The 27201-nt window shown below is 43.7% G+C and overlaps 1 protein-coding gene, 1 long non-coding RNA gene and 1 other non-coding gene across 3 annotated transcripts; 2 read left to right on the forward strand and 1 right to left on the reverse strand.

Moving 5' to 3' along the window:
• Positions 1-1122: 1122 nt before the first annotated feature.
• On the reverse strand, positions 1123-16734 carry PRDM7 (PR/SET domain 7). The gene is made up of 10 exons (XM_045045865.1): positions 15363-16734; positions 14833-14956; positions 14407-14514; positions 9231-9280; positions 6380-6536; positions 5643-5744; positions 5157-5428; positions 4670-4737; positions 3214-3481; positions 1123-1386 (listed from the first exon to the last, which is right to left on the reverse strand). Exons 1-10 carry the CDS (start codon positions 15486-15488, stop codon positions 1123-1125), a joined length of 1539 nt encoding a protein of 512 aa, XP_044901800.1. The 5' UTR covers positions 15489-16734.
• Positions 16735-17037: 303 nt separating this feature from the next.
• LOC123382355 lies at positions 17038-27043 on the forward strand. Its single transcript, XR_006590615.1, has 3 exons — positions 17038-17623; positions 20567-20642; positions 23984-27043. It is a non-coding gene; the product is annotated as an uncharacterized LOC123382355 (long non-coding RNA).
• Positions 17496-17601, forward strand: LOC111558177. The gene has a single exon (XR_002738764.1). It is a non-coding gene; the product is annotated as a U6 spliceosomal RNA (small nuclear RNA).
• Positions 27044-27201: the final 158 nt, after the last annotated feature.

Below are 27201 nucleotides of genomic sequence, written 5' to 3' on the forward strand. Positions count from 1 at the left end.
TAAAGCCTTGTCCATCCTTCCTGCAAACATAGGGCTTCTCCCCTGTGTGTGTCCTCTGGTGTGTGAAGAGATTTGACCTCCATGTAAAGCCTCGCCCACACTCCCTGCAAACATAGGGCTTCTCCCCTGTGTGTGTCCTCTGGTGTCTGAAGAGATTTGACCTCTGTGTGAAGCCTCGCCCGCACTCCCTGCAAACATAGGGCTTCTCCCCTGTGTGTGTCCTCTGGTGTGTGAAGAGATGTGACCTCTGTGTAAAGCCTCGCCCACACTCCCTGCAAACATAGGGCTTCTCCCCTGTGTGTGTCCTCTGGTGTCTGAAGAGATCTGACCTCTGTGTGAAGCCTCGCCCGCACTCCCTGCAAACATAGGGCTTCTCCCCTGTGTGTGTCCTCTGGTGTGTGAAGAGATTTGACCTCTGTGTAAAGCCTCGCCCGCACTCCCTGCAAACATAGGGCTTCTCCCCTGTGTGTGTCCTCTGGTGTGTGAAGAGATGTGACCTCCGTGTAAAGCCTCGCCCACACTCCCTGCAAACATAGGGCTTCTCCCCTGTGTGTGTCCTCTGGTGTGTGAAGAGATTTGACCTCCGTGTGAAGCCTCGCCCGCACTCCCTGCAAACATAGGGCTTCTCCCCTGTGTGTGTCCTCTGGTGTGTGAAGAGATCTGACCTCTGTGTAAAGCCTCGCCCGCACTCCCTGCAAACATAGGGCTTCTCCCCTGTGTGTGTCCTCTGGTGTCTGAAGAGATTTGACCTCTGTGTAAAGCCTCGCCCGCACTCCCTGCAAACATAGGGCTTCTCCCCTGTGTGTGTCCTCTGGTGTGTAATAAGAGCTGACTTATGACTGAAGTCTCTTCTAAACTCATTGCAAACGGAGGGCTTTTCCTCTTTGTGTGTTCGTTGGTGTCTGCTGAAATGTGATCTGTCATTGAACCCTTGCTCACAGCCTCTATTTTTGATTCTTACAATTCTTGACATTCCTACCCCCATGAATAATTTTCCTGTATCCTCTGAATTCAAATTCTGGCCCATGCTGGGCCCTTCTTCCACCATTCCCTCACACACTCTAGAACTCCCCATTTGTCCTTTGCATGGGGTGGAAAATGCCCTTGAAATTCTCCTCTGCTTTATACTTTTAAGCAAAGGTCTGGACCTTTCTTTGACCTCTTGACATTTTGCTTTGTCATTCCAGCTGTGTGGATCAGAATGTTGCTGCTGCTGCTGATTCTGATCACCTGGGCAGGGATTCTCTGGTTGGAAATGTTTTCTTGCAGATATTTGTGGGAGGCTCTGAGAAGAGTGTTTGCATTCCACATGTTGGCTGAGGAATTTCTGACTGGAGAAGGCCAGCGAGCAGGAGGGACATCGATGGATGTCTGGCTGTGGTTCTGCTGAAAGAGGAAATTTTTGGTCAGGTAGATGTTGCGTTGTATGCTTTGTCTCCTGGTAAGGCCTGCCCCACTACTCATTTTTATTGTGTTGACAATGCAAGATCTGTCTCCCACCAAGTTTTCCTTTATTTTTCCATTCCATTTTCACTTACTACATTGAGTAAATCCAGAAAGCCCATTTCAAGGGTCTTTTTTATGTATTGCCCAGACTAGGTGCCTTCAAGCAGCATCAGAGGAAGCTTCCCTCCTTATAGGAGTGGAACTACAATGACCTTTCTCCACATACAAACACCTTCTAAGTCATGTGACTCTGTGACAGTGTCTACAGTGATTTTATTCTATTGAGAGGCAACAGCCCTTTTGATGACTTAGAATGTGGCAGTAAATATGAACTTGAGTCTCCCCATTTAAAAAAACATATTTAGGGGCCCCTGGGTGGCTCAGTCGGTTGAACGACCGACTTCGGCTCAGGTCATGATTTCACCGTTTGTGAGTTTGAGCCCCATGTCGGGCTCTGTGCTGACAGCTCGGAGCCTGGAGCCTGCTTTGGATTCTGCGTCTCCCCCTCTCTCTGCCCCTCCCCTGCTCACGCTCTGTGTCTCTCTGTCTCAGAAATAAATAGAAACATTAAAAAGCCATATTTAATTGACAACCAATATGTGTCTGGATCTCTATCTGAAAGTGGGATTTGGATTGGACGAGACAGAGCAGTGCAGTCTCCTGGGCTAAAGGACTCTGGTTCCTGCCGCTCCAACTAGGTTATAAACTGCTTCTCTTTCAGTTTTCTACAAATCATAACATGAAAATATATCCTTCATACTTTATTTCATTCGGTCTTAGCTCATCTCAAATACAATGGGAAGTCCTTTCAAAATATTTCCTCGACCAAGTATGGGTATATATATCACACTCCCAACCACCATTCATCTTCTGCCAACCCACCACCCTCTCTCACTTAGCGATAAAGTGATCTTGGAGGGGATTACCCACTGCAGTCTCTCTCCAAAATTAGCCAAAACATTATCTTAAAATAGAGAACACGCCACTCTCCAGTCGAAAATTGCACAATTGTTCTGTCTCAGTCAGGAAACACCCCAGTGTCTCAGCGTGGACCACAGGCTCTAGGGCGTCTACGTATCTATGGGTTCTCAGCCACATACCACACATGCCCCACCTCTCTTGTGCCTCAGGGCCTCTCTCCTAGCAGGCCCCCTCTTCCTGGAATCCTTTACCCCTGGGGGTTTGCGCATGTCCAGAGAGAGCCCTTCCCTGTCCAAGCTCTGCCCCATCCCATCCTCTCCTCACACTGGTCCCCAGGCACTTTCCTGGGACTAGTTTTATTTTCAAAGCACCACTTGCTGTGTGATGTTATGCACACACATGCATCTGTACATGAGTTTCCCTTACTCATTCACTTATCAGGTGCTCAAGAGCAGTGATTCTGACAAGCGTGTTCCACCTCCAGTTCCTGGAAGGCTGTCTGGAACAGAGTAGGAACTCACATGACAGCTAACTAAATTATGAGTGAACGCACACCAACATACACATGTCATTTAGAAATACTGAGCAAATTAAGAAGAAAGAGCTAAAAGGGCAGAAGAAACTGACTTAGTGAGGGAGCTGGTAGGTGCTTGAAAATTTAATTTTTTGGCCTCTAAATCTTTTATCACTATGTTCTGTTACACATTTTATGCACGAGGTATTTAAAAAATCATAACAAAAATGAAAAACTTAAAAATTATTTCTAAGAGGCCAATGCATATGAAATGAATCCTTATTTCTGAAGCATCTGAATTGCAATCGTACTGATTTTAGACAGGATTTTACTCGAGAGCTGGACATGGAAACTGCCAGGGAGAATTCTTTCTTTTCTTTCTGTTTTGAAGAGCATTGGTGCCCACCTTTCCCTGTTGAGAGCTCGCTCTTCCACTTGCTTCCCCACTTGATGCCCAGCTCCTGGCCGTACTCGTCCCCATACCAGACTAGCAGTTCACAGCCTGGCCTGATGACCCGGCAGGTTCGGTAGAAGATCTGCCTGTGATACTGAAAGGCCACCAGGTTCTGCTCCTCATCGTCCCTGGCACAGTTCACATACCTGGGGTTGAGGCAGGGAAAGGGAAAAAGAACCATAGGAGATAAATTCCCATTATGTGTCAGATCTGCCCCAATGCTCAAGGCCTCTATGCTGTGATGCTGTCCACTCCCCAACTCCTCAGGAACCTTCTGTTCATACTTAAGTCTCCCTCACAACATCATATGGATTCCCATCTCTAAGTTATGCTTACTGGCCACAGCCTGCCTTTAATGTTTTCCCCCTTGCTCGATTAACCATTTTCTAAATCCCAATTCCAGACTTACTGCCACCTTGATTGGTCACAAAAACCCAGTGACCTTTTGTTTCTCTAAACTCTAAATTAAGTTCTGTTTTATACCACAGAACTTGATGCTTGACCATGGACTCTGCTTCTAGATCAACACACATCATTCCACACTCAGCCCAAGTGTGGCTATCTTCCTTTGAGAAGGCTTTCTTCAATCTCCCTACACTGTGTCTGAGGTACCATTCACTTGCCTCCCCTGAGTTCCCATAGAAACTTGGAGCTTCCTTTGTCTTAGTAAAATGACACAGAAAAGCAATATTTTATTTACATACTGCATTCCCTGATAAAATGAGAGCCCCTCAAGGAAAGGGGCTGGGTGATGAAGCACAGAGGCCTGTGGCCATACTGTAGCCCATTCTTATACAGGCTTCAGAACCCAGTTCTATTAGAACTGAGACGAGGAAGAGCTACTGCCCTCACATATTAAAGGTCCCTTGTTTGAAGCTATCTCTCCACTGTATACCTCTTGAAAAACAGGGAAGTGATAGTTAAATATCCTTAAACTCAATTGTCTATTGTCTGTCTGCAATATGTCTTCCATAAAACATGGGTTGTATATTATGTTTAACTCATGAACTCCATTGTCTAAACTGGAACATAGTAAATGCTTATAAACATTGATCAGATAAATTGAAGCGTGAGTCCAGTGTTCCTGATGAATCTAGGCTCCTCAGGTTTTTGCCAGTGTCCAAATTTTGTCTAGCATATTTTGAGGACATATACTATATTCTTATCTCCTTTCCCCCATTAATTTCTCTTGAAATAAAAGAGCATTACATGGAGAAAAAAGAGGAACAGAGGATTGAGGGAGACCATTGAGGGAGACATGATGAGAAGGAAAGGGACGTAGGTTTGTGAGAGGTGAATGTCCTCTCTGGAGCTCTGAACTCTATTGGCCTTACCTCATCCAGTTGGCCCAAGAGTTATCCTTTCCATCCACATACTCGTAGCAGTTTCTCCCTTTGGTGATCTGAGTTTGAGAAAGATAAAGTTTTTTGTTTTTTGTTTTTTTGTTTTTTGGTGTGTGAGGGGTGGGGAGGTAATAGAGGGATTATTTTACTCTCCTGTGGTCAGTGGTCTTTCAGCCTGTATGGAATCAGTCCCCAGTGTGACCACATGATGTACTCCTTAGTCGTTGTCTACACAGCTGGGTCGCTTTGTCAACTCAGAGCTCAGGTCCCGCAAGGGAGGAGCTTCCTGTTTGTGTCTGTACCACTATGCTCCCTCTTACCCCCTGATCTTTAAGTAGGAACACCAGGTTCATGCAAAGTCCACTCAGTACACAGAACTAACCATGTTATTCTCATCCATGTAGAAGGTGATGTCCTACCAATCCACGGCAGAGATGTGGGAAACCAGAGGACAGGGGAAGAGGTAGATGATTCTCACCAGCCAGGAGTATCCACTGTTGGCTGCCTCTTCGTCTTCGGTGATCTGGCCCTCATAGGGGCCAAAGTGTGTACCCAGTGGCAGATCAGATGCTTCATTCCATACTCCAAGCCCAGCCTCAGGGATGCTCGATGGTCTGATTCTCAGACCAGGGGGCAGAGTGAGGGCTGAGCGGTTGGGATGCCCCTTGCCCACTGCATTGTCCTTTACGAATGTAGGGGGTCCATGAACAGCGCAACTGTCAATGAAGAAATTCTGACACTTCTCACAATCTGGAAGTGAGAGCAACAGGGGTTAGGAAAAGGGTTAGTGCGTGTTCCTGCACTTAAGTAGCTTCAGAATTAGCCCAACACACAACATTTAGCCTTTATCCTATACTCCTGGTTACTAGGGGAGGAGAATGATTTGGGGTCCCTATGACATAATGAAGTTATTGTACCAGGAGAGAACAGCTTTCTCTGAGAGTGGGCCAAGATGGTCACTTACAGAGGTAGTCATCATCCTGGGGCTCGCTGACCTCTTGGTACGCAAAGCCCTTTCTTTCTCGTAGACTATACATCTTCACTCCAATCTCCTTTCTCCTGAGCTCTGAGTTGGAAAAGAGCACATGAGTGAGGTTGGTGGGGTCTGGAGTGTTAGTCCTGTTTTGTCAGAAAATGCAAAATCTCCTCTAATAAATTATTACTTATCCTTCTATATGCTCTCTCCCCACTGTCCAAACTCTTACTTCAGAGAGTAAGACTCCATACTGACTGTAGATGGCTAATTCAATGTTAGTTTCTTCCCATTATCAGGCTTACTTTACAATATTTCTTCTTAGAAAATGGTTCATTCATGCATTTCTTCATTCAGAAAATATTTGTTGAGGGCACATTACATGTTAGGCATCGAGCAAGAGCCTGGGCATTCAACACCAAGAAAGTATGGTCTTTATTATCACTGAGGGATTTATTGGACAACTTGCATGTGTCAATTCTTAAATGTTTAATGCTTTCAAACAGTATATGAGCTATGCATTCTTATCTTCAGTTTACAGATTAGCATTCAGGAGCTCAGAGAATTTATAAGATTTATCCAAGACCTCAACGGTAACTACAGGTCTCAGGTTAGTCTAGCTTTAACCTAGGCCTAGCCAAAGTCCACTCCACATACCTAGGTTGTATTCATCAAACTTTCTGGAGGACTTAGAGGGACCAAAGTTCCCATATTATTCTTTCTCTTACCCAATTTTCGTCTAGAGTGATGTCCAGAGGTACTTGCTTCTCCAGGAAGGGACACTGGTTTCTGGCCCTGCTCTGAGCCACTTGTGTTCAGCAACTTTGCTGTTTCTGAGAAGTCCTTCAAACTAGATTCCTTACTTAATGGCACTCTGTGGGTTCCCTTCAATGTGAGAGTCACATGTTAAAAGACAACAGGCATTTTTTTTTTTTTTAGTCCTGTAAGGCTTATGATGTGTTTTCACATGAATTGCTTTGGTTAATACTTCAACAACACTTGGAAATACCTGGGGATTCTGAATACTAGAGGGAAAAGAAAGGGAATATGTGGATATTGAATTCAAAACTATAACCCATGGCTTAAGACTCTTTCTCTTTAAATTTTCTCAAATTTCTCCATAAAAGTGAGAAGGAGGCAGGGAGAACACTTGGGAAAACTGGCTGGAGAATCAAGAAGGTCTGTGAAAGGAAGTGGTGAGGACTTGTAGATAAAAAGAGGGGATCATCTATAAACTAGTGGACATTTAATGGAGGAGGAAATGTAGACAAGTGGAAGGGACTGCACACGTCTGGAAAATGAGGTGACAGAGTAGAGAGAGGGGAAAGATGATAAAGAAAGCGTTGGAGGAAATGTATCTAAACACTGGGGGGGGGGGGAAGGATGCTAAATTTGTCGCTTGCCATATCCAGGAAAGAATATTTGGAATTAAATTAGCTGGTTCATGTCAATTCTGTTTGAATAAGGTTGTACCGGCAGCTAGCTCTCTTCAGTTTTCCTGATCCATAAAATGGTATACGTGCTAATTTTTTAAAAAGTTTTATTTATTTAAGTAATATTTACATCCCACATGGGGCTTGAACTCATGACCCTGAGACCAAAAGTCCCATGCTCTTTCAACTGAGCCATCCAGGTGCCCTGTATACATGCTATTTCTTAATGTTATAGTAAACAGGAAATATTATAATGATCATCAAATTGTCTCATGAGCTATTTGATACAGTATGAATGTGAGATTACAGTTCTGCTGTCAATTGAAAGGGTTCTCAATTGTCTCCATATTCAAAATCTAAATCACAGATCTTATTTTCAGCATTCTTTGACCCTTTTATTTCTAATGTAATCTGTAAACTTGGAATTACTTGTTCAGAAAACATTCAGGGGCCCTGTGGGGCCTGGGACTTCTGAGAAGAAAGAGCCTGCAGGGCAGAAGCAGGCTACACAAACGATTCTGAACAACATGAGAGTTGCCTAATGAGAGCTCAGAGGAAGGAGCTGTTGCTTCTTCCTACAAGTATGAACATTTTAAATCAGTTCCAGTTAAGTAAGTTTCTTTTTTTCTTCTTAAGTTTATTCATTTTTGAGAGAGAGAGAGAGGGAGAGAGGGAGCAGGGAAGGGGCAGAGAGAGAGGGAGGGAGAGAGAATTTCAAGCAGGCTCTGCACTGACAGTGATGAGATTTCACGAACCATGAAATTGAGAGTCTGACGCTTAACTGAGTGAGTCACCCAGGTACTCCACAGATAGGTGAGTTTCTAAAGAATATTATGTAACGTATATGAAGTCTTTAAGTCATTTTATATGTTGTTTCTCAGTCATCAAACCTGAAGGTACTCAGGGCTTCAGATGCTTCCTCTTATTAGAATGGGAGGCTCTGGGGGCGTCTGGGTGGCTCAGTCAGTTGAGCGACCGACTCTTGATTTTGGCTCAAGGTCATGATCTTGCAGTCTTGGGATTGAGCCCTGTGGTGGGCTCTGTGCTGGGTGTGGAGCCTGCTTGAGAGTCTCTTCTCTCTCTCTCTCTCTCTGTCTCTCAAAATAAATAAATAAACATTAAAAAAGGGGGGGGGTGCTGGGTGACTCAGTTGTTTAAGCATCTGAATCTTGATTTCAGCTCAGGTCATGATCTCAGGGTTGTGAGACTGAGCCCCAAGACAGGCTCCATGCTGGAAGTGGATCCTGCTTAAGATTCTCTCTCCCTCTGGGGCGCCTGGGTGGCTCGGTCAGTTGGGCGTCTGACTTTGGCTCAGGTCACAATCTCACTGTCCGTGAGTTCGAGCCCCACGTTGGGCTCTGTGTTGACAGCTCAAAGCCTGGAGCCTGTTTCAGATTCTGTGTCTCCCTCTCTCTCTGACCCTCTCCCGTTCATGCTCTGTCTCTCCCTGTCTCAAAAATAAATAAAACGTTAAAAAATTAAAAAAAAAAAGATTCTCTCTCCCTCTGCCCCTCTCTGCTCTCTAAATAAATAAATTAACAAATAAATCGAATGGGAGGCTCTGATGGCGGGGATGCTATCTCTTTCATCTGGGACGATCGAGTGTACAAATTGCTGGTATTATTTGTCAGCTTCTCTTACTTAGGGGGTCTTAGCTCATCTCTCACTTCAGCATACTAGAAAAGAACTGGGTCGAAATGAATCAAACGAATAATGTAAATTTTATAAAACTATGAAAGTCTTAATGAGCTTTTAAGTGGTTTAGAAAAGGAGCTTGAGATTAGACTGCGCTGCCACTAGCACTGTGATGTCAGGTATATAAGCAAACATGTCTTTGTCTCAATCTCACCTATAAATGGTGATATTTATAGTACCCCCCCCCATAGGGTTGTTGTAAGGTTTAAGTGAGTTTATTTGTGTAAATGCTTAAAATAAAGTCTGATGTACAGTGAAAATAAAACAAGTGATAGCTAATATTGTTGCTGTTCTTGTTAACTATTACAGCGATGATGACCTCGGATATTGTGTTAAAGAGATCAGTAAAGGAAGGCAGCAGTTTCTAGGATACTCTGAATTCTTCTACTCTTACCTTTGTTTAAATCCATGAGAAAGATTTTCTTGTCATCAGGATCTGGGAAATACTCACCTTGTGTTGTTTATTCTGATCCACTCTGGATGCCACCCAAGAAGGTTTGACTATAAAGTGATGAGAAATCAGTGTTTTGGTTGGCAAATGTTTCTAAGCTCCAGAGACTCTCACTAGAGACACAGAACTCTTGACTAAGGAGTGGCAAGTACAAGGACTACCAAAAGGTGATTGGAAAGTGGTTTTTGAAATATTATCAAAGTCTATGCTGCTACTGGTGACATGAACTAATTTTCTGAAAATGTTAAAAAAATAGACAAAACCTCATTTAAGCTTCATCCTATGTTCATAACTTATCTATTACATATAGTTATATATATATAACTACTATATAACTATATATATAACTACTATATAACTATATATATAACTATATATAACTATATATATAACTATATATATAACTATATATATAACTATATAACTATATAACTATATAACTATATATATATATATACATACTGACCTTCTATGACAAAAAAATCTCAATAAGCTGTGAATAGAAAAAAAATTACCTCACTCTAATAATGGCCATATATGAAAAGTCTATCTCCAACATCATACTCTGCAGTTTAAAACTGAAAGCTTTTTCTCTAAGATCAAGACTAAGGTAAGGATGCCCACTTCACTACTTCTCTTCAACATAGTACTCGAAGTCCTAGCCAGGGCATTGGAGAAAAATAATAAGTAAGTATGTAAGTAAGTAAATAAAGAGCATCTAATTTGGAAAGCAAGAAGTAAAATCATTGTTCACACATGACATGGTCTTGTATGTAGAAAGTCCTAAAGATTCCACACAATATCTGTCAGAACTAACAAATTCAGCAAAGTTGCAGGATACAAAATTAACACTAAAAAATTAGTTGCGTTTGTATGTACTAACAATGAACAATCCAAAAAGGAAATTAAAAAAACAGTCTTATTTATAATAGCACCAAAGGAATGAAATAATTAGGAGCAAACTTAAGGATGTATAACATTTGAACACTGAAAACTACAAAACATTGCTGAAAGAAATGAAAGAAGGCACAAGTAAATAGAAGCACATCCCATATTCATGGATTGGGAGTCTTTTTTTTTTTTAAGTTTATTTATTTTGAAAGAAACAGTGTGAGTGGGGTAGGGGCAGAGAGAGAGAGAGGGGAGACAGAGGATCCCAAGCAGGCTCTGCACTGTCAGTGAAAAGCCCAATGCGGGGCTTGAACCCATGAACTGTGAAATCATGACCTGAGATGAAATCAGACGCTTAACTGACTGAACCACCCAGGTGCCCCCATTTCTGGGTTTTCTATTCTGTTTCATTGATCTATGTGTCTTTCGTACCAGTACCATACTGTTTGAATCACTACAGCTTTGACATATAACTTGAAGTCCAGAAAGGTGATGCCTCCAGCTTTGTTTTTCTTTTTCAAGACATTTTCATTCTTTTGCATATGGATATTCTATTTTCCCAACACCATTTGTTGAAATATTGTCCTTTCCCCATGATGTAGTCTTGGCATTCTTTATTTGATATACATATATATACAAATACACACACACACACACACACACACACACACACACACAGGCACAATGGAATATTGGCCATAAAAAAAGATGAAATCTTAACATTTGCAATGACGTGGATGGGAGCTAGAGAGTATTATGCTAAGCAAAATAAGTCAGAGAAAGACAAATACCGTATATTTCATTCATGTGTGGAAGAAACAAAACAAATGAGCAAAGGGGGAAAAAAAAGGCAAACCAAGAAACAAATTCTTAACTATAGATAGCACACTGATGGTTACCTGAGGGGAGGTAAGTGGGGGAATGGGTTAAATGGGTGCTGGAGATTAAGGAGTGTACTTATGGTGAGCACAGGGTGCTGTATGAAAGTGGTAGTTTATTGTACACCTGAAACTAATATAATAACACTATATGTTAACTAACTGGAATTAAAATAAAAACTTAAAAAAGCGAATGAAGATGGATCTTCATCTTACATCATATACAAAAACTAACTCTGAAAGGACCGGAGACCTAAATGTATGACCAGAAACTATAAAGCTCTTAGAAGAAAACAAGGGGAAAAGCCTCATGACATTGAATGGGCAACAATTTCTTGTATATGAAACCAAAAGCACAAGCAACAAAAGCAGAAATAGACAAATGGGACCATACTAAACCTAAAAAACTTCTGTGCAGCAAAGGACACAGTCAACAGAGTGAAAAGGCAATGGGAGGGGCACCTGGGTGGCTCAGTCGGTTAAGCGTCCAACTTCAGCTCAGGTTATGATCTCATGTTTCATGAATTCAAGCCCCGTGTTGGGCTCTGTGCTGACAGCTCAGAGCCTGGATCCCACTTCAGATTCTGTGTCTCTCTCTCTCTCTCTCTGTTCCTTCCCCTCTCACACTCTGTCTCACTGTCTCTCTCAAAAATAAATAAAAATAAAGAATAAAAAAAATTTTTTTAAAGGCAATGGGAAAAAATAATTGTAAAATATACATTTGATAAGGGGTTAATATCCAGACTACACAAAGAACTGCTGAAACTCAATAGTAAAAAACCAAGTAACCTTATTAAAAATTGGGTGCTATGAAAAGAATTATGTCTCTCCAAAAGGTCCCTATGTGAAACCCTAACCTCCAATGTGATTGTATTTGGAGATGGGGTCTTTGAAAGGTAATTAGAGTTAGATAAGGTCATGAGAGTATGCTCCTCATGATTGGATTAGTGCCCTTAAGAAGAGAAATCTCTCTCTTTCTCCAAGAGTATGCACATATAAATGAGAAGTCATGCTAGCACACAGTAAGATGGAGGTTGCCTACAAGGCAAGAATAGAACTGGACTATGATGGCATCCTGATCTCAGACTTCCAGCCTCTAGATCTGTGAGAAAACAAATTTCTGTGGTTCATGCCACCTAGTCTATGGTACTTCATTATGGCAGCCTGAGGTTTTAATACAATGACAAAAGGACTTGAAAAGACATTTTTTTCCAAAGAAGATATATACAAATGGCTAAAATGTACATGAAAAGATGTTCCAGGGGAGCCTGGGTGGCTCATTGGGTTGAGTGTCCAACTCTTGATTTCGGCTCAGGTCATGATCTCGTGGTTTGTTGGTTTGAGTCCCACTTTGGGCTCTGTGCTGAGGCTCTGAGCCTGCTTGGGATTCTCTCCCTCCCTCCCTCTCTCTCTGCCTGTCCCCGGCTTGTGCGCACTCTCTCTGTCTCTCAAAATAAATAAACTTAAAAAATTAAAAAAAAAGAAAAGATGGTCCATTGTCACTAATCCTCAGGGAAATGCAAATTAGAACTGCAATGAGATATTATCTCATACCCATTAGTATAATCACTATGAAAAAAAAAAACAACAAACCACCAGACGATAACAAGTGTTGGCAAAGATGTGGAGAAATTGGAACCCTTACACACTATTTGTGGGAATGTGAAATGTTGCAGGCATTATGAAAAACAGCATGGAGGATGCTCAATAAATTAAAAAGAATTGTCATATGATTTAGAAGTCAAATTTCTGGGTATGTGTATAAAAATTGGAAACAGGATCTTGAATAAATATTTGTACATTCAAGGTCATTGCAGCATTATTCATAATAGCTAAGATGTGGAAGCAACCTAAATGTGCATCGACAAATAAATGGATAAAGGAAATTACACACACACACACACACACACACACACACACACACGGGAATATTATTCAGCCTTACAAATGAAGGATGTCTTGTCATATGTTACATCATGGATGGACTTTGAGGACATTATGCTAATTGATGTAAACATATCACAAAAGACAAATACTGCATGATTCCACATATATGAGTTATCTATTTCATGGATATGGAAAATAGAACGGTTGTTTCCAGGGCCTGTAGGGGGAAGGGGAGGGGAGGAAATGGAAAGTTGTTGTTCATGGGTATAGAGTTTCAGTCATACAAGATGAAAAAGATCTAAAAATCTGTTGTTCAATAATGTGCATGTAGCTAATAATACTGTGCTGTATACTTAAACATTGTTAAGAGGGTAAATCTATGTTATTATATTTTGTAACCACAATAAAGAAAATTGGGGTGGGAATTTTAGCTGAGGGTAGATAGAGCTGTGTAGATGTATGGTAAACCATGGGGTATATGAAGACTCTTTTCATGTCAAACCTTTGTGGACAACCACACGCTGGGTTTTCAAATCTCTGAAATCCGTAGATAGAATCATAGACCTAACCCAAGTTGCTTTCTCCAGTTTAGGGAGATCAACCCTTCTTCCAAACTCTTTTGTTTGAACAGCAAAAGAGGAAGTGAGTTTCTCAGTTCTGTTTTGTAGCGATCACACTTCATGTTGTTTGCCTGATGCTGTCTCTGGCGAGTGATATGTGGGAAAGATCAGGGAGACTAGTTACCTCAAACCCTCTTGCAGAATTATGACAAAGAATCTGGTTCATTTTGGGGTAAGAAGATCATGTGTGTGATTAAATATACCTAAAAACTGTATCTTTACATAATATGTTCATCATTTTCTCTTTTTAAGACATTTAATCCAATAATTGGATAATGAGAATAACTGCGATTACTTTTAGAAAGCTCTCTGGTGGACTTACAGTCTAATTAAGGTTTCTTTATCTTCCCTTTCATTAACTAGCAATGTTTAGCAAAAACAGTCTTTTTTAAAAAAAAAAACAACGAATGATAAATCTTAAACATACAGAAAGGTATGGAGAATTATATTGGAAAACCTATACATCCACCACCATTCAGCCTATCTCAACATTCTGCCACAACTTTATATCTTTTAATTTTTATCTTTATATCTTTTAATTTCTATTTTAAAATTCAAAAACAAAAATAAAAGCAAATAAAAAACTAACCAAGACACAGCAAAGCCACCTGCCACCCATTCCTTCTTCTCTTATGATAACTATTCTGAATTTGGCATTTCTTTTTCATGTTCAGATTTTGATACATTTACCACTCTTAATGTATTTGTAAATAATATAATTATTATCATCCACATTTTAAAATTTTATATGAGTAGCCTCTTACTGTGTGATATGCTGTTTTGCATCTATTTATATTTATGTTTCTGAGGAAAGAGTTTCCTTTTTTAACTCCTGAGATGCAGCTGAGACCTAAACTTTGGGTTCCAGGAGAAAACCTCTAAATCTTCCTGGCCCCTCACCTTGCTGCCTTGGCGTCCATTCTTCATCGGAATCCTCAGTGACATCTACTTGGGGTTTGATGGCCTGCCTGCGGTGACACATGAAAGCTGGTCGAGGGGCTCTGAGACCTGGAAAGAAGCAAAATCCTTGTCCTAAGAGGGAAGATCTAGAAGGAGGAACAAAGCACGGTAGCAATGGAGCACATCTCCTAGTCAGTGCGACTCAGTTGTATGGGCTGGGAGAGTCTAGAACAAGGCAAGAGATGAGCTGTGCATTGCCAGTGCAAGCCCTACACTGATGGAAGAGAACAAAATTTCATTCCAGGTTTGTCTTCACACAGAAGGGAACTGTGATCAGACAGAGCCACCCGAGAGGCAAACTAATACAGGGACTGAAGGCCTGATTCATGTTTCCCAGGCTCCTCAGCACCCAGCACTTCTGGTTACCTATAGTCATCAGCGCTTCATAGTTCCTTTTCACATTCCTGTATCGGATTTTCTCCCAGTCTCCCATCTCTGTCCATTCTTCCTTGGAGAAGTATATGGAAATGTCTTTGAAAGCATCTTTGGCCTAGAGAAAACAAGAGATCCCATCAGTGACTTACTAATGCAAGTCAGAACTTAGAGCCGGGCCTTCTCCTCCACCTTGTATGTAGTGTGTACCCTGCTTCCTGGGTGCTCTCTGTTAAACGAAGGTAAAGCGTTTCTGTCCTTCTCGATGGTGTCCTGATCAATCGAACAAGCACTAAGCATTTTACTAGCTCTCTCTTGGCAAAGGGCAATCGCTGATGCTACTATCCCGTGTAACTTCCTCCCCCACCCACGTCCTGTAAAGCAGTGAGTGCCCTTTATCCTGTGTACATTCCCTGGTGTAGGCCAGGAGCCTGTGGTCCTCCAAGGACCGGCTCCTGGTCACCAGGCCCCTCTCTTCATCCTCTCCGAGGAGTCTGGAGCCCAGCTTCTCCCACACCTCTCACCGTGGGCTTCCATCTTGCTTTCCTTGAGCCTCTCTCAGCGGACTGCTCCGGGAATCTGAGGGGGCTCGTGGTGCCGGGACCTCCAGGCTGGCCCCGCGCTGACTCTGAGGCTGGCGATGGCTCCATGAGTCTCTTTGTCCTAAGGCCAAGGCACCTGTGGAAGGAGAAGGTGCTGACAGGGGGTGACAGCGCAGACCACTGCCCAGACCCATGTCTGTTTTCTCCATCTGGGTGGGGTACCCGGAAAAGATGTGGGCAGCCCAGGGAGGATTAGGAGATGCAGGGGAAACCTGCGGGTAGTGATGGGATGGAGAACCTCTCCTGGCAACGACAGGCCATTCTAACGTGAGCTAGATTTTGTTTCTTTTATTCTACTGCGGCTCGGCCCCTATGAGGAAAGGTCGCAAAGGGATGTGGCTGTGGGCGTTTGGTTAGAGTCCTGAGGTGCCAGGCCAGAGGAGTACCAAGGAGGCCTGGAGGCCCCTGAGTGCCGGCCCGTTCCGGGGAGAGTAAGTGAATATTTCTCAAAGAAGCGCTTCTTGGGATGTGCACCTGGGGATTCTGGAAAAATCTGGTATACACAGGCTCAGTCTCTAAGGGACAGAGATGTCTCAGGGTGAGGAGATGTGGTCTCTCGCAGGCTGAGGGAATTGGGGTTTCTTAAGTCAAGGGGATTTGGGGCCTCAACATGAGGACACTTAGGGTTCCTCAGGCTGATGATATTGGCAGTCTCTCAGGACGAGATTTGGGTCTTTCTGGCTGAAGAGGTTTAGAACGCTCAGGTTGAGAGGATTTGGGATCTTTGAGACTGAGGAAATGCTAAGTCATATTCTGAGGAGATTTGGACTCTCTCATTAACGGGCTTTAGGTTTCCTGACATTGAGGTTATTTGGGGTCTTTGAAGCCGAAAGGATTTAAGAGTTCACAGGCAGGGGCTGTTCAGGACATTGGGGAAATTCGTTCTCTCTGTGGGTGTTACGTTTCAGGCTCCTCGGGCTGAGGACATTTGGGGGTCTAAGAATTGGGGGGGTTAGCGTTTCTCCGGGTGACGCGATATGAGGTTTCTGCAGCTGAGCTGCTTTGGGGTCCAATGCTGAGGAGACGTGAAGTTCCACGAAGTTAGCGGATTCGGGTTCCCTGACGGCGGCGGGATTGGGTGTCCCTTGAGGCTGAGGGGATTTGGAGCCTTTCAGGGTGAGGGGATCTAGGGTCTCCCAGGCGGGCTTTGAAGGGCTCAGGATCAGGGTTTACAAGGGTTTCACACGGCACGGCAAAGTCCTCGCTGTTTTCGTCAGTCTACCCGGCCTCTCTCGTTGCCCACCCGGATCTGCCGCCCGCTCCTGAGCCCCGGAGCGCTGTGTGCCGGGTGAGAGTCAAGACACAGCGGAGGGCGAGATACCCGCTTATACCGCCCTGTCAGGCAGGAGCCACCAATCAGCGCTGCAATCGAAGCGGTCCCTCCAATTGGCGGTCAGGAGGGGTCTGATGGGGCGGAGCGTAGGGCGAGCCGTGTGTGTCAGTCATTGGCCGAACGCCACCCCTGTGGATGCTCCCGCCCCACCCCGCGGGGATTGGCTGCTCTGAGTCCAGCGCGTGTCTCTCAAGAAGGCTCCCCCCGCCCCCCCACCCCGGGCATTCTGGTAGTTTTCATCACTTCCCTTCCGTACCCGCCCCCCTCACGTTGGTGAAGGACGCGCAGGGCCGGAGACTGCGCAGGGCGTCCTGCCGCGCAGGCTGAGTTTGGAGCGTTGAGCTGACGGCAGGGCTTTAGGGTGGACATAGGCATCCTGTGTTCTGAAAAGATTCTTTCTCTACCAGACTTTTATCAGGCTCTGGAAGGGTCTCCTAGGCCCATCTGTCCCCGTCCTTGTAAAATCCACTTTTAGCGAGAGCTGTATGACCCGTTAGTATATAGTGAATATCGTATTACATTCAGGGGACAACTATGTAATTAAGTATTGTCTGGTGAGACGGTGTGTAGAGACACCAAATAAAATCTCTATGGCTCAAAGATTTAAACCCAACAAATGGAATAGTAAGTATATTAGAAAACAACTCGGGGGTCGGATTCCTAATGAAAAGTAGAAGTGGCATTCGTGAGTAATAGGCGTGTTTAGATAATGCAGGTCCAAAGTGCTCGCTTGGCAGCACGTAGACTACAATTGGAACAATATAGAGAAGATTAGCATGGCCCCTGTGCAAGGATGATACACAAAACTTTGAAGCATTCTATATTAAAAAAAGTCGAGAAGTGAGAAGACGTAAGTAAAATCAAAGAAAAAATGAAAAAAATTCGAGTATTTTGCATAAAAATAAGGCATCAAATACAGGACAATGAGTCCACGGGGGGAGGGGGGGGAGGGGCACTGGCTTTCAGAAGATAAAAAGGGAAGAGTGTTTCTGACCCTTACCAAGTTTTTTTTTTTGTTTTTTTTGTTTTAATTTTTTTAATGTTTATTTCTCTGTGGCAGAGCATCAATGCGGGAGGGGCAGAGAGAGAGGGAGACACAGAATCTGAAACAGGCTCCAGGCTCCCAGCTTTTGGCACAAAGCCCGACCCGGGGCTTGAACTCACAGTTGGCGGGACCATGACCGGAGCTGAAGTCAGACGCTTCACCGACTGAGCCACCCAGGCATCCCTGACCCTTACTAAGTTTTGGTCACAGAAACTAACATGATTTCCTTGTACATGAAGTAGGCCTTCTTTCCAAGGAAGGAATGTAAGACTCCAGGCAAGGTCACCCGGGCAAGTGGACTGCTCCCTCTGCTGTCATGAAGGTAATGGCAGACCAGAACTTTAAGGGCCCACAGACCTCTCAGGTTCCTGCAAGAATGGTGCTGGGAGTAGAGGCAACATTGAAAGAGCGGGGAGTTTTTAGAAACTGGGAGACCATCTCTGTGTTTGCAGATGTTTTGGGAGTTGCTGCTACCCTGACTGGTCAGCTGAGAGTTGCTAGCAGATCTTGTGCAGGAGCATCTATGTGGTCCCTGTTGTTGGCTTTGCTGTTCAAAGAAACATGAGACTTTTTTTTTTAAATTTTTTTAACGTTTATTTATTTTTGAGACAGAGAGAGACAGAGCATGAACAGACAGAGCATGAGGGTCAGAGAGAGGGAGACACAGAATCTGAAACAGGCTCCGGGCTCTGAGCTGTCAGCACAGAGCCCGATGCGGGGTTCGAACTCACGGACCGAGAGATCGTGACCTGAGCCAAAGTTGGACGCTTAACCGACTGAGCCACCCAGGCGCCCTGAGACTTTTTTTTTTTTTTTAACATTTATTTTGAGAGAGAGAAGTGAGGGGGGAGGGGCAGAAAGAGAGAGAGAGAGAGAGAGAGAGAGAGAGAATCCTAAGCAGGCTCAGGGCTGGCAGCCCAGAGCCTGATGGGAGTGGGGGTGGGGTTCCAACCCAGGGAACTATGAGATCATGACCTGAGCTGAAATCAAGATTCGGAAGCTTTACCAACTGAGCTACCCAGGCGAAACAGGAGACTTTATTTTTTTTAATTTTTATTGTATTAAAAATTTTGAAGTTTATTTATTTATTTTGAGAGAGACAGAGTCAGCACAAGTGGGGGAGGGACAGAGATAGAGGGAGACAGAGAATCCCAAGCAGGCTCCACACCATCAGCCCGGAGCCCGACATGGGGCCTGAACCCACAAAACCGTGGTGAGGTCATGACCCGAGCTGAAATCAAGAGTCGGACACTTAACCGACTGAGCCACCCAGGCGCCCCAAAACAAGAGACTTTAAAAAGGCAAAAGCTTGATCTTCAGGTGCTCAATGTTTACCTTAAATATAAAACTGCTAGTTATTTTACCAGCAAAAATGGCTTTATTCTGGAATAGCAGGGAATTGCACTCCAGGACTAGCAAGCCCAGGAAAAACCACAGGCCAGTCTTCAGAACAAATAAGTGGATGACTCTTGCATACAGAAGGGGGATTTGGGAAGGGTATTGATAAACAAAAAGTTCATTAGAGTAAAGGGAGTTGTAGTGGCTTCTCATTGGCTGACCTATGACTGTCTCTCTTGTCTGGGCTGTTGTGAAGAAACCATCCTTCCTCCTGCTGAGGTAGCATCCACTTGCAAGATGGTCTCTTCCTGTTGGATAAGATACTATGGAGTAAAAGGTTCCATTTAAATAGCAAAACTAAAACAAATAAAGCACTGTCAAAAAAAAAAAAAACAACCCTCCCAAACTAAGATACACTTGGCAACAAATAAGGAAAATACAAAAGAATGACAGAGAGAAAAGAAGTCGATGGAAAGACATAATGTGTTGGTTTTTTTTTTTTACCTTTTTTTTGAGAGAGAGACACACACACAACATGAGCAGGGGAGGGGCAGGGGGAGAGGGAGACACAGAATCCCAAGCAGGTTCCAGGTTTTGAGCTGTTAGCACAGAGCCTGACTCAGGGATCGAATCCACGAAAGGGGATATCATGACCTGGGCCGAAGCTGTACGCTTAACTGACTGAGCCACCCAGGTGCCCCATGTTCTTGAACAGAAATACGGAGACTTATAAATATGTCAGGTCTCCATATGTTAATGTAAATTTTAATGTTATTCCAATAAAATAACAATGTAATTTATGGAATTTTCCAAGCTCATGAAATGGTTTTGTGTAAAAATAAACTCGAATAGCAAGGAAACTTGAAAATAATTAAAAGTAGTGGGTGGGCTAGCCTGTCAGATATTAATATTTTTTTTCCTTTAGAATTATTTTATTAAATCATAGGTGTACAACAGCTTCTTTACACACTCAAAATTTTTTAAAGGAAAAATATGTCTTACTACACCATGATCCTGGGTAATAGCTTTTCAAAACTTGGAGAAAAATCTTAAAAAAGGTTTCACGTGTCATCTGAGACTTACAAATTTAACATTATCAAAGAAGGAATGCTTCTACATTCTTACAAAACCACAAGAAAGAAATAACGATTCGGGGCACCTGGGTAGTTCAGTCGGTAGAGCCTCCCGACTTTGTCTGGGTTCATGATCTCATGGTTTGTGGAATTGAGCCCCACGTCAGCATGGAACCTGCTTCGGATCCTCTGTCCCCCTCTTTCTGCCCCTCCACTTGTGCTTTTCTGTCTCTCAAAAATAACTAAGCATTAAAAAACAAAACAAAACAAATAAAAGAATCAACAATTAAAAAGCTAAGAAAGACTTTTTTCTTTTTTAACAATTCTTCCTCCACAGTAACGTGCTGTTATTAAACAATCCGTTCACAAAATGGCTGTCTGCATCTGTCCTGGTGTCTTCTGCCATCTCGGGGGTAGGTATTAACATTTCTTATAAATATTCATATTAAAACTGTCCAGTTTGGCAAGTGAGGATACAGTCATATTAATAAGATTTAAATAAAATCTAGAAGTAGGTCTGGGGTGGTTAATTTTATGTATTGTATAGGGGGAGCAGAGCGGAAGGTGCAGACCCTGTGGCCCCAGGCCCAGGTCCTGGGGGAATTTGGAGCTCCCTGAGTTCTGCCACCTGGCGACTGCAGGGTTGGGTGTCAGTGTGATGAGGGAGAATAAGGCAGTCTGGCACCCCACAACCCCGCCCGTGGGATCTGTGTGACATTCCTCAGGCACTTCTGGCTGCCCAAGAACCAAGGAAAGGGGCAAACAAATCGTTGACTGATAGAGATCAGAGTCAGGTAGGACCCGAGCCTCCATCAGTTTAGATGTTTTAGTAAATTACAAGAAAAAGGCAATCTTATCAGTAGCTTAATCTTCAGAAACCTGTAGACTCAGTCTCTTGGAGCTCCAACTTCACCCTCTCCTCCATAGTGATGTGGGGGACAAAGGCAAGAAGGAAATTGAAGTTAAAACTAAATTTCTTTATAACCTTCAGTCCATTGACAAATACTTGAGGCTGATACAGAGTATAACATTTCTCCAGGCACTCCCTACTTAGGTCTTAGCTTAGAGGGAAAACAACCTTAGCTTGACAATAGCAAGGCCTCAGGTACCTTTTGAGTCCTCTTTAGCATATGAAAGTCTTCTGGAGGCCTCCCTTGGGTCTTTACCTTCCCCGACTCCATAGTATGTAGCAGTCACTCTTCACAATCCTAGTGAAGCTCTCTCTGCCCACGGTCCTGTCCCGGTGCTTTAATAAGATCACCTTTTTGCATCAAAGACGTCTCAAGAATTCTTTCTTGGCCATCAGCTCTGAACCCCCATCATTCCCAAACCCCATCATTCTTGCTGGAGGTCCTTGCCATAGGTCTGGGTGTGGCCCCATATGAGACTGCCTAGGTGACCCTGGCCGCCTACCTGGCCTCCCAAGAGCTGTGCTAGCTGTCCCTGGGGCCTCCACTGTGAATCAGGGCCCAGCACGGGGCGCGTAGGTGAGCAAAACCCTTTTTCTTGGCCGTCGCAATGTGAGATTAAATTCCAGACGCTCTCACAGCCAATAACAGTAATAATAATGTGTCTTATATACATATATCTGTAGTAGTGGTTCTATTTTTCTGGAGAATCGTGATGAATTTGGGCCCACAAGTATTCAGTGAAATGATCATTAAGGGAAGTAAAATTTTTTTTTTAAATGTTTATTTTTGAGTGAGAGAGACAGACAGAGTGCAAACGGGGAGGAGCAGAGAGAGAGGGAGACACAGACTCCGAAGCAGGCTCCAGGCTCCCAGCTGTCAGCACAGAGCTTAACGTGGGACTTGAACTCACCAACAGTGAGATCATTACCTGAGCCGATCAACTGACTGAGCCACCCAGCGGCCCCTAAGTTTCAAAATATTTTGGAAAAGATAACACTATTTGGCGGTTTGGGGAAGCAAGCTGGGAGAAGGCATGTACTGGTATAATCTCTATGAAGATCATTTTGACAATAGCCATCAAGATGTAATATCTACATAATTTTTGATCCAGAAACTCTACTTTTCAAGATTTACACTATAGTTGTGCTTCCCTTTTATGAAATGAAGTATGTTAAAAAAAATTTTTACCCACACTTTTTACAATAGCAAGAGATTTTATTGAGAAAAAAAGTGTTCAGCAGAAGACAATTTGTTAAATTACAGTTAACTATTCCGTAGTGGAATATTATAAAACTTCAAAAATGCATGAGGGTGTATTATATTTCAATAAAAAAAATGGAAACCTAATGAGATGGTTCAAGTGAATTTTTAACACGGACTAATTTCTAAATTTTTTCTTTAAAGTTTATTGATTTATTTTGAAAGAGAGAGAGTGCAAGAGGGATAGGGGCAGGGAGAGAGGGGAGAGAGCATCCCAAGTAGGCTCTGCACTGTCTGCATTGCCTTGTTTTTCTTTTGTGTCATTTGGAATGTTGTGTTTTCTTTTTTATTTTTATTTTTTACTTAAAAATATACAAACATTGGGGCGCCTGGGTGGCGCAGTCGGTTAAGCGTCCGACTTCAGCCAGGTCACGATCTCGCAGTCTGTGAGTTCGAGCCCCGCGTCGGGCTCTGGGCTGATGGCTCAGAGCCTGGAGCCTGTTTCTGATTCTGTGTCTCCCTCTCTCTCTGCCCCTCCCCGTTCATGCTCTGTCTCTCTCTGTCCCAAAAATAAATAAAAACGTTGAAAAAAAAATATACAAACATTTACTGTAAATAACTTACTAAAAGAATAAATGAAAAGTATTGGGCTATATATATGGCATACTTGCTTTCCTTATGTAAATGAAACATGTTGATCTGCCAGAATATAAGGTCAAAGTGTCCAATTGTCTCCCAAAGCTTCAGCCTAGCAGGTAAATTCTCATAGGTCAAAATGTTATACTGTGTCACTGGTTTACTGTTCTTCTCCAGAGATACCTGGTCCCAGCACTGTTGTTAAATTTTAGATTCCCCAGAAATGGTATAGCTAAAGGAGAGACTTTGTTCATAATGGAAATACACCTAAGAGAAAATGAAAGCCTCTGTCACCATTTTCAAGAATATTAGATGCAAGTCCTTGAAAAGTCACTCAGTTTTTCTAAACTTCACCTGACAAATAGTACAAAATCTCTAGTAAACCTGATTATAAGAAAGTAGTGTTGGAAACATTTAATTTTGCACAGCCTTATGCACTGGGGTACATTAGTTACATTTTGGGTAACACATCCATTCACTGTGATAACAATGTTGTCACATTCCCAGAAAGCAGCAGTTTTGAAGTTTGTTTTGTTTTGTTTTGCTTTTTACATATGTGCCTTTAAATACTGTATTAATTCTACTACATTGTGGTCAAGCATTCATTCAATGAAACACCTCTCCTGTCAAATTACATGCAAGCAGCATGCACAAAAACATTTTCAAATGTGCATTTAGCATGGTTTTATTTTCGTTACATGGTGAACACAATTTATTAAAATAACAGCTCTGAAGTTTGTACGCGAATAGCACTCATAGAAAAAAACTATTGTACTTGTATATTTAAATTCTGTTTTAAATGTATCGCATGGTGGTCACAGCATGGTAATGCGTGTAGAAGCTTCAACATGTTTACTAAGGTGAGATGAAGGTAAAGATAAACAGAGAGGGTTAGGGTCAGGATTTGGAGTTTAGGGGTCAAGGTTGGGGTCTGGGTCTAGTGGCTAAGGGTTAGGGTCAGGGTTAAACATAACTTGTCCCCTTCCTGTTCCTCATCATCTCTCCAGGATGCACAGGACTTGCCCAGGGTCACCCGTGAGGCAGAGATCAAGCTGGACCATGGGTTTTCTACTCTCCCCACCCCCATCCTGGGCTCTAACAGAAGAATGAAATGTCTGCTGGTTACGGTCTGTTTCAAATCCAGCCCAAACTCAGTCAAGAGCATGGAGGGCCTCAGAACTCATGCAGGTTCCTTCTGCCCTCCTTCCCTGGGAAGGGTGCTGCTGGCTCCAATCTGCGTGGGCAGTTCCAGGTTCCAGCATAGGTCTGACCCACGAGGATACGTGGGAGACAGGTGTGGATTTATATAGCACTGGGTGCAGTGGTCTACCAACCCCTACGTGCAGCCTTCTTTCAGGCTGGTGGGGCCCTCCTAGCACTGGCTGGGTCCTTTGTCCTATCCAAGCGATCAGCAGTAGACTGTCAGGTCTCAGACAGAGCAACCCTTGGCCTCTGACCACCCAGGCAGGCATCTGTAGTCTTCAAGCTCAGACCAGCCTGGGTGTTGACAACCCCGGACTGTGTTCCTGGCAATTGAACAGTCCATGGGCAGTGTAGACAGTCCCACTAGATGTTTTCATTTCCAGCATTTGTGTGGTTGAAACAAGTGCCTCCTCCCTCACTTCTAGTCTCCCAAGAAAGATAATAACCCTCCAAATGTGAATGTGGCCTTGGCCACTACAGCCACACAGCAGACTGGCCCTGCAGTCCTTTGGCCTCCCAGTTGTAATGCAAACCTTTGACATGCATACTCATTAGGAGTCAAGGATATAGGACCAACTGTGTCTCTCACTGACGCTGCATGGTCTCAGAGAGCCACATGCAGGACCCAGGGACTGTGGCCTCCAGAAAGCCTGCAAAGTGTGGATTCCATGTTGTGGAATAATTCTTGAGCCTCTCATTGTTTCACTGAGCAATAATTTCCTTACCATATTCACATTTGGTCTCTGCTCTTTGTAAAGGAGAGAGAAGAGACTGGAAAATGAGCTAGTTTGTTCTTTGGGCTTGGGTAATTAATGTGGCCGGGAGGCAGGTGTGACTCCTGGTCTCCCTCCTCCCAGGGACGTGAGTGAGGTCTGTGTGCCCTCCGGTCTCTGAGCACAAGGATCCAATGCCCAGTACAGGAGCCTTGGGTTTCCCACCAACAGCAAAGTTGCTTTTTCAGCAGGTGAAAGAGGACAGCAACAGCACTGGATGGGCAGCTGCAGCCCCAGCCCTGAGTGAACCCCTTCCTTCCGTGGGCACGGCGGGTTCCACAGCTGCGTATTCGGCCATCAGTGATGCGGAATCTGCTGCTTTCTGAACCCTTCATCTGTTCTCATGCCCAGGTTCAGCACCTCCGCTTTCCTTTGGGAACTGCATTTCACTCACTTCCCATCCAAACCGCTCCAGAGGGCAGATCCCACATCCCGCATACCTCAAAGACGGGCATATAACCAATCCAGCCAACCCCGTGCTCTACCCTCTGATGGCTCCAAGGATGAGAATGTGACCCAAGCCAGGCCAAAGGCACTTAAAGCCATGACTTTTCATGGAACCCAAGAGAAAGAGAAACTTTTCCCAGGAGAATGGACAGTGAGTGGGTGTCAGCCTGGAGTTGCTGGAGGCCCCAGATACAGTGAGAGAGACTGTGCCTGTGAGTGGGGCTGCCCCAAAGGCACTTAGCAGGATGGAGTATTGAAGAGGGTCCAGGTCATACTGGGAGAGTATGAGCCCCTGGACCAGTCAGGTTCAAACCCACTCTTAACTTGCTTCTTGCAAGTATTCATTTATTTCTACCATTGAAAAATATTAACTTGTTTTACTTTAGTAAGTGTGTCCAGTCCCTTGCCATCTAAAAAGTGCTGGCTGACTCATCAGAACCAATAATTCCGGAGACTCCCTGTGCATGGTATCCTCACTGGGCGGGCCATGGTTGGGGGAGACAAAGACAGTGGGTGGGGTCAGGTCTCAGGGGAGCTCCAGAACAGCTCTTTATCCTTGTTCGTTCTCTGTCCTGGGAAAGGAAAACCCCCAGAACAATGAGAGGAGGACCATCAGGAGGAGGAGGCTCTGGATGAGCAATCGGTCTGTTTGTATTTTCCTTATTTTAGGGTACATTTTGTTAATGTGTGTTTTTACTAGGAAGCCACTCATCTCTAGCTTTCCAGTCTGATGCAGTAGGTTTCTCTTATTTGATCTTTAGTTTTGACTTTTTCTATTTTTCTACAGAATTGTCACAATTAATGAACAAATATTAATGTTATAAGGTTTATTTTTGAGAGAGAGAGAGAGAGAGAGATCATGGGGGAGGGGAGAGGGAGAGAGAGAGTCCCAAGGAGGCTCTCAGCTGCCAGTGCATAGCCCGACAACGGGGCTCAAACCCACTAACCATGAGATCATGACCAAGAGTCAGATGCTTAACCAACAGAGCCACCCAGGTGCTTTGATAGGTTGTTATTTACTAAAACTCATACTTTATTCAGGTTCCCTCTGTTCTACTTTTTCCTCCTCCAGTGTTGCCTGCTGGGCACCACATGACATGTATCCACCACATCCCTTGAGGCTCTTTATGGCTCACATGGCTGCGACAGTCCCTCAGACTTGTCTTGTTTCAATGACCTTGGCAGTGTCAAGGAGGACTGGTCAGGTAATCCTCAGTGGGATTTACTGGGTGTTTGCCTCATGATTAGATTGGGGTTATGGGTTTTGAGGAAGCAGATCACAGAGGTAAAGTGCTCTGTCATCACTGCATATTAAAGGAACATGCTCTGGAGGCTACTTATCACTTTCTGTGTTCACTTTGGTCGCCTGGCTGAGGCAGTGCTTGTCATGCTTCCCCACTGTGAATTACTCTTTCCCATGTGCATATGATGTGTCTTCTTGAGCAGGAATATACTACGCGGAGCCCACAGTGTAGGAGAGCGGAGTTAGCTCCACCTCCTTGATGGATGGCTGAGTGTCTACATCTATTATGTGGAATTTGATAGGAGAGGTCTATTCAACCCATTTTTTAAAAATATGAAATGTATTGTCAGATTGGTTTCCATACAACACCCACTGTTCATCCCAACAGGTGCCCTCCTCAATACCCATCACCCACCCTCCCCTCCCTCCCACCCCCCCATCAACCCTCAGTTTATTCTCAGTTTTTAAGAGTCTCTTATTCAACCCATTTTTTTTAAAAAAACTATGTAATCTGTTAAAAATGTAACCAAGTAATTTAAAAGATCCCATTGGAACAATT

This window comes from Felis catus, chromosome E2 (assembly GCF_018350175.1).
Source record: "Felis catus isolate Fca126 chromosome E2, F.catus_Fca126_mat1.0, whole genome shotgun sequence".
In the NCBI taxonomy this organism is placed as follows: domain Eukaryota; kingdom Metazoa; phylum Chordata; class Mammalia; order Carnivora; family Felidae; genus Felis; species Felis catus.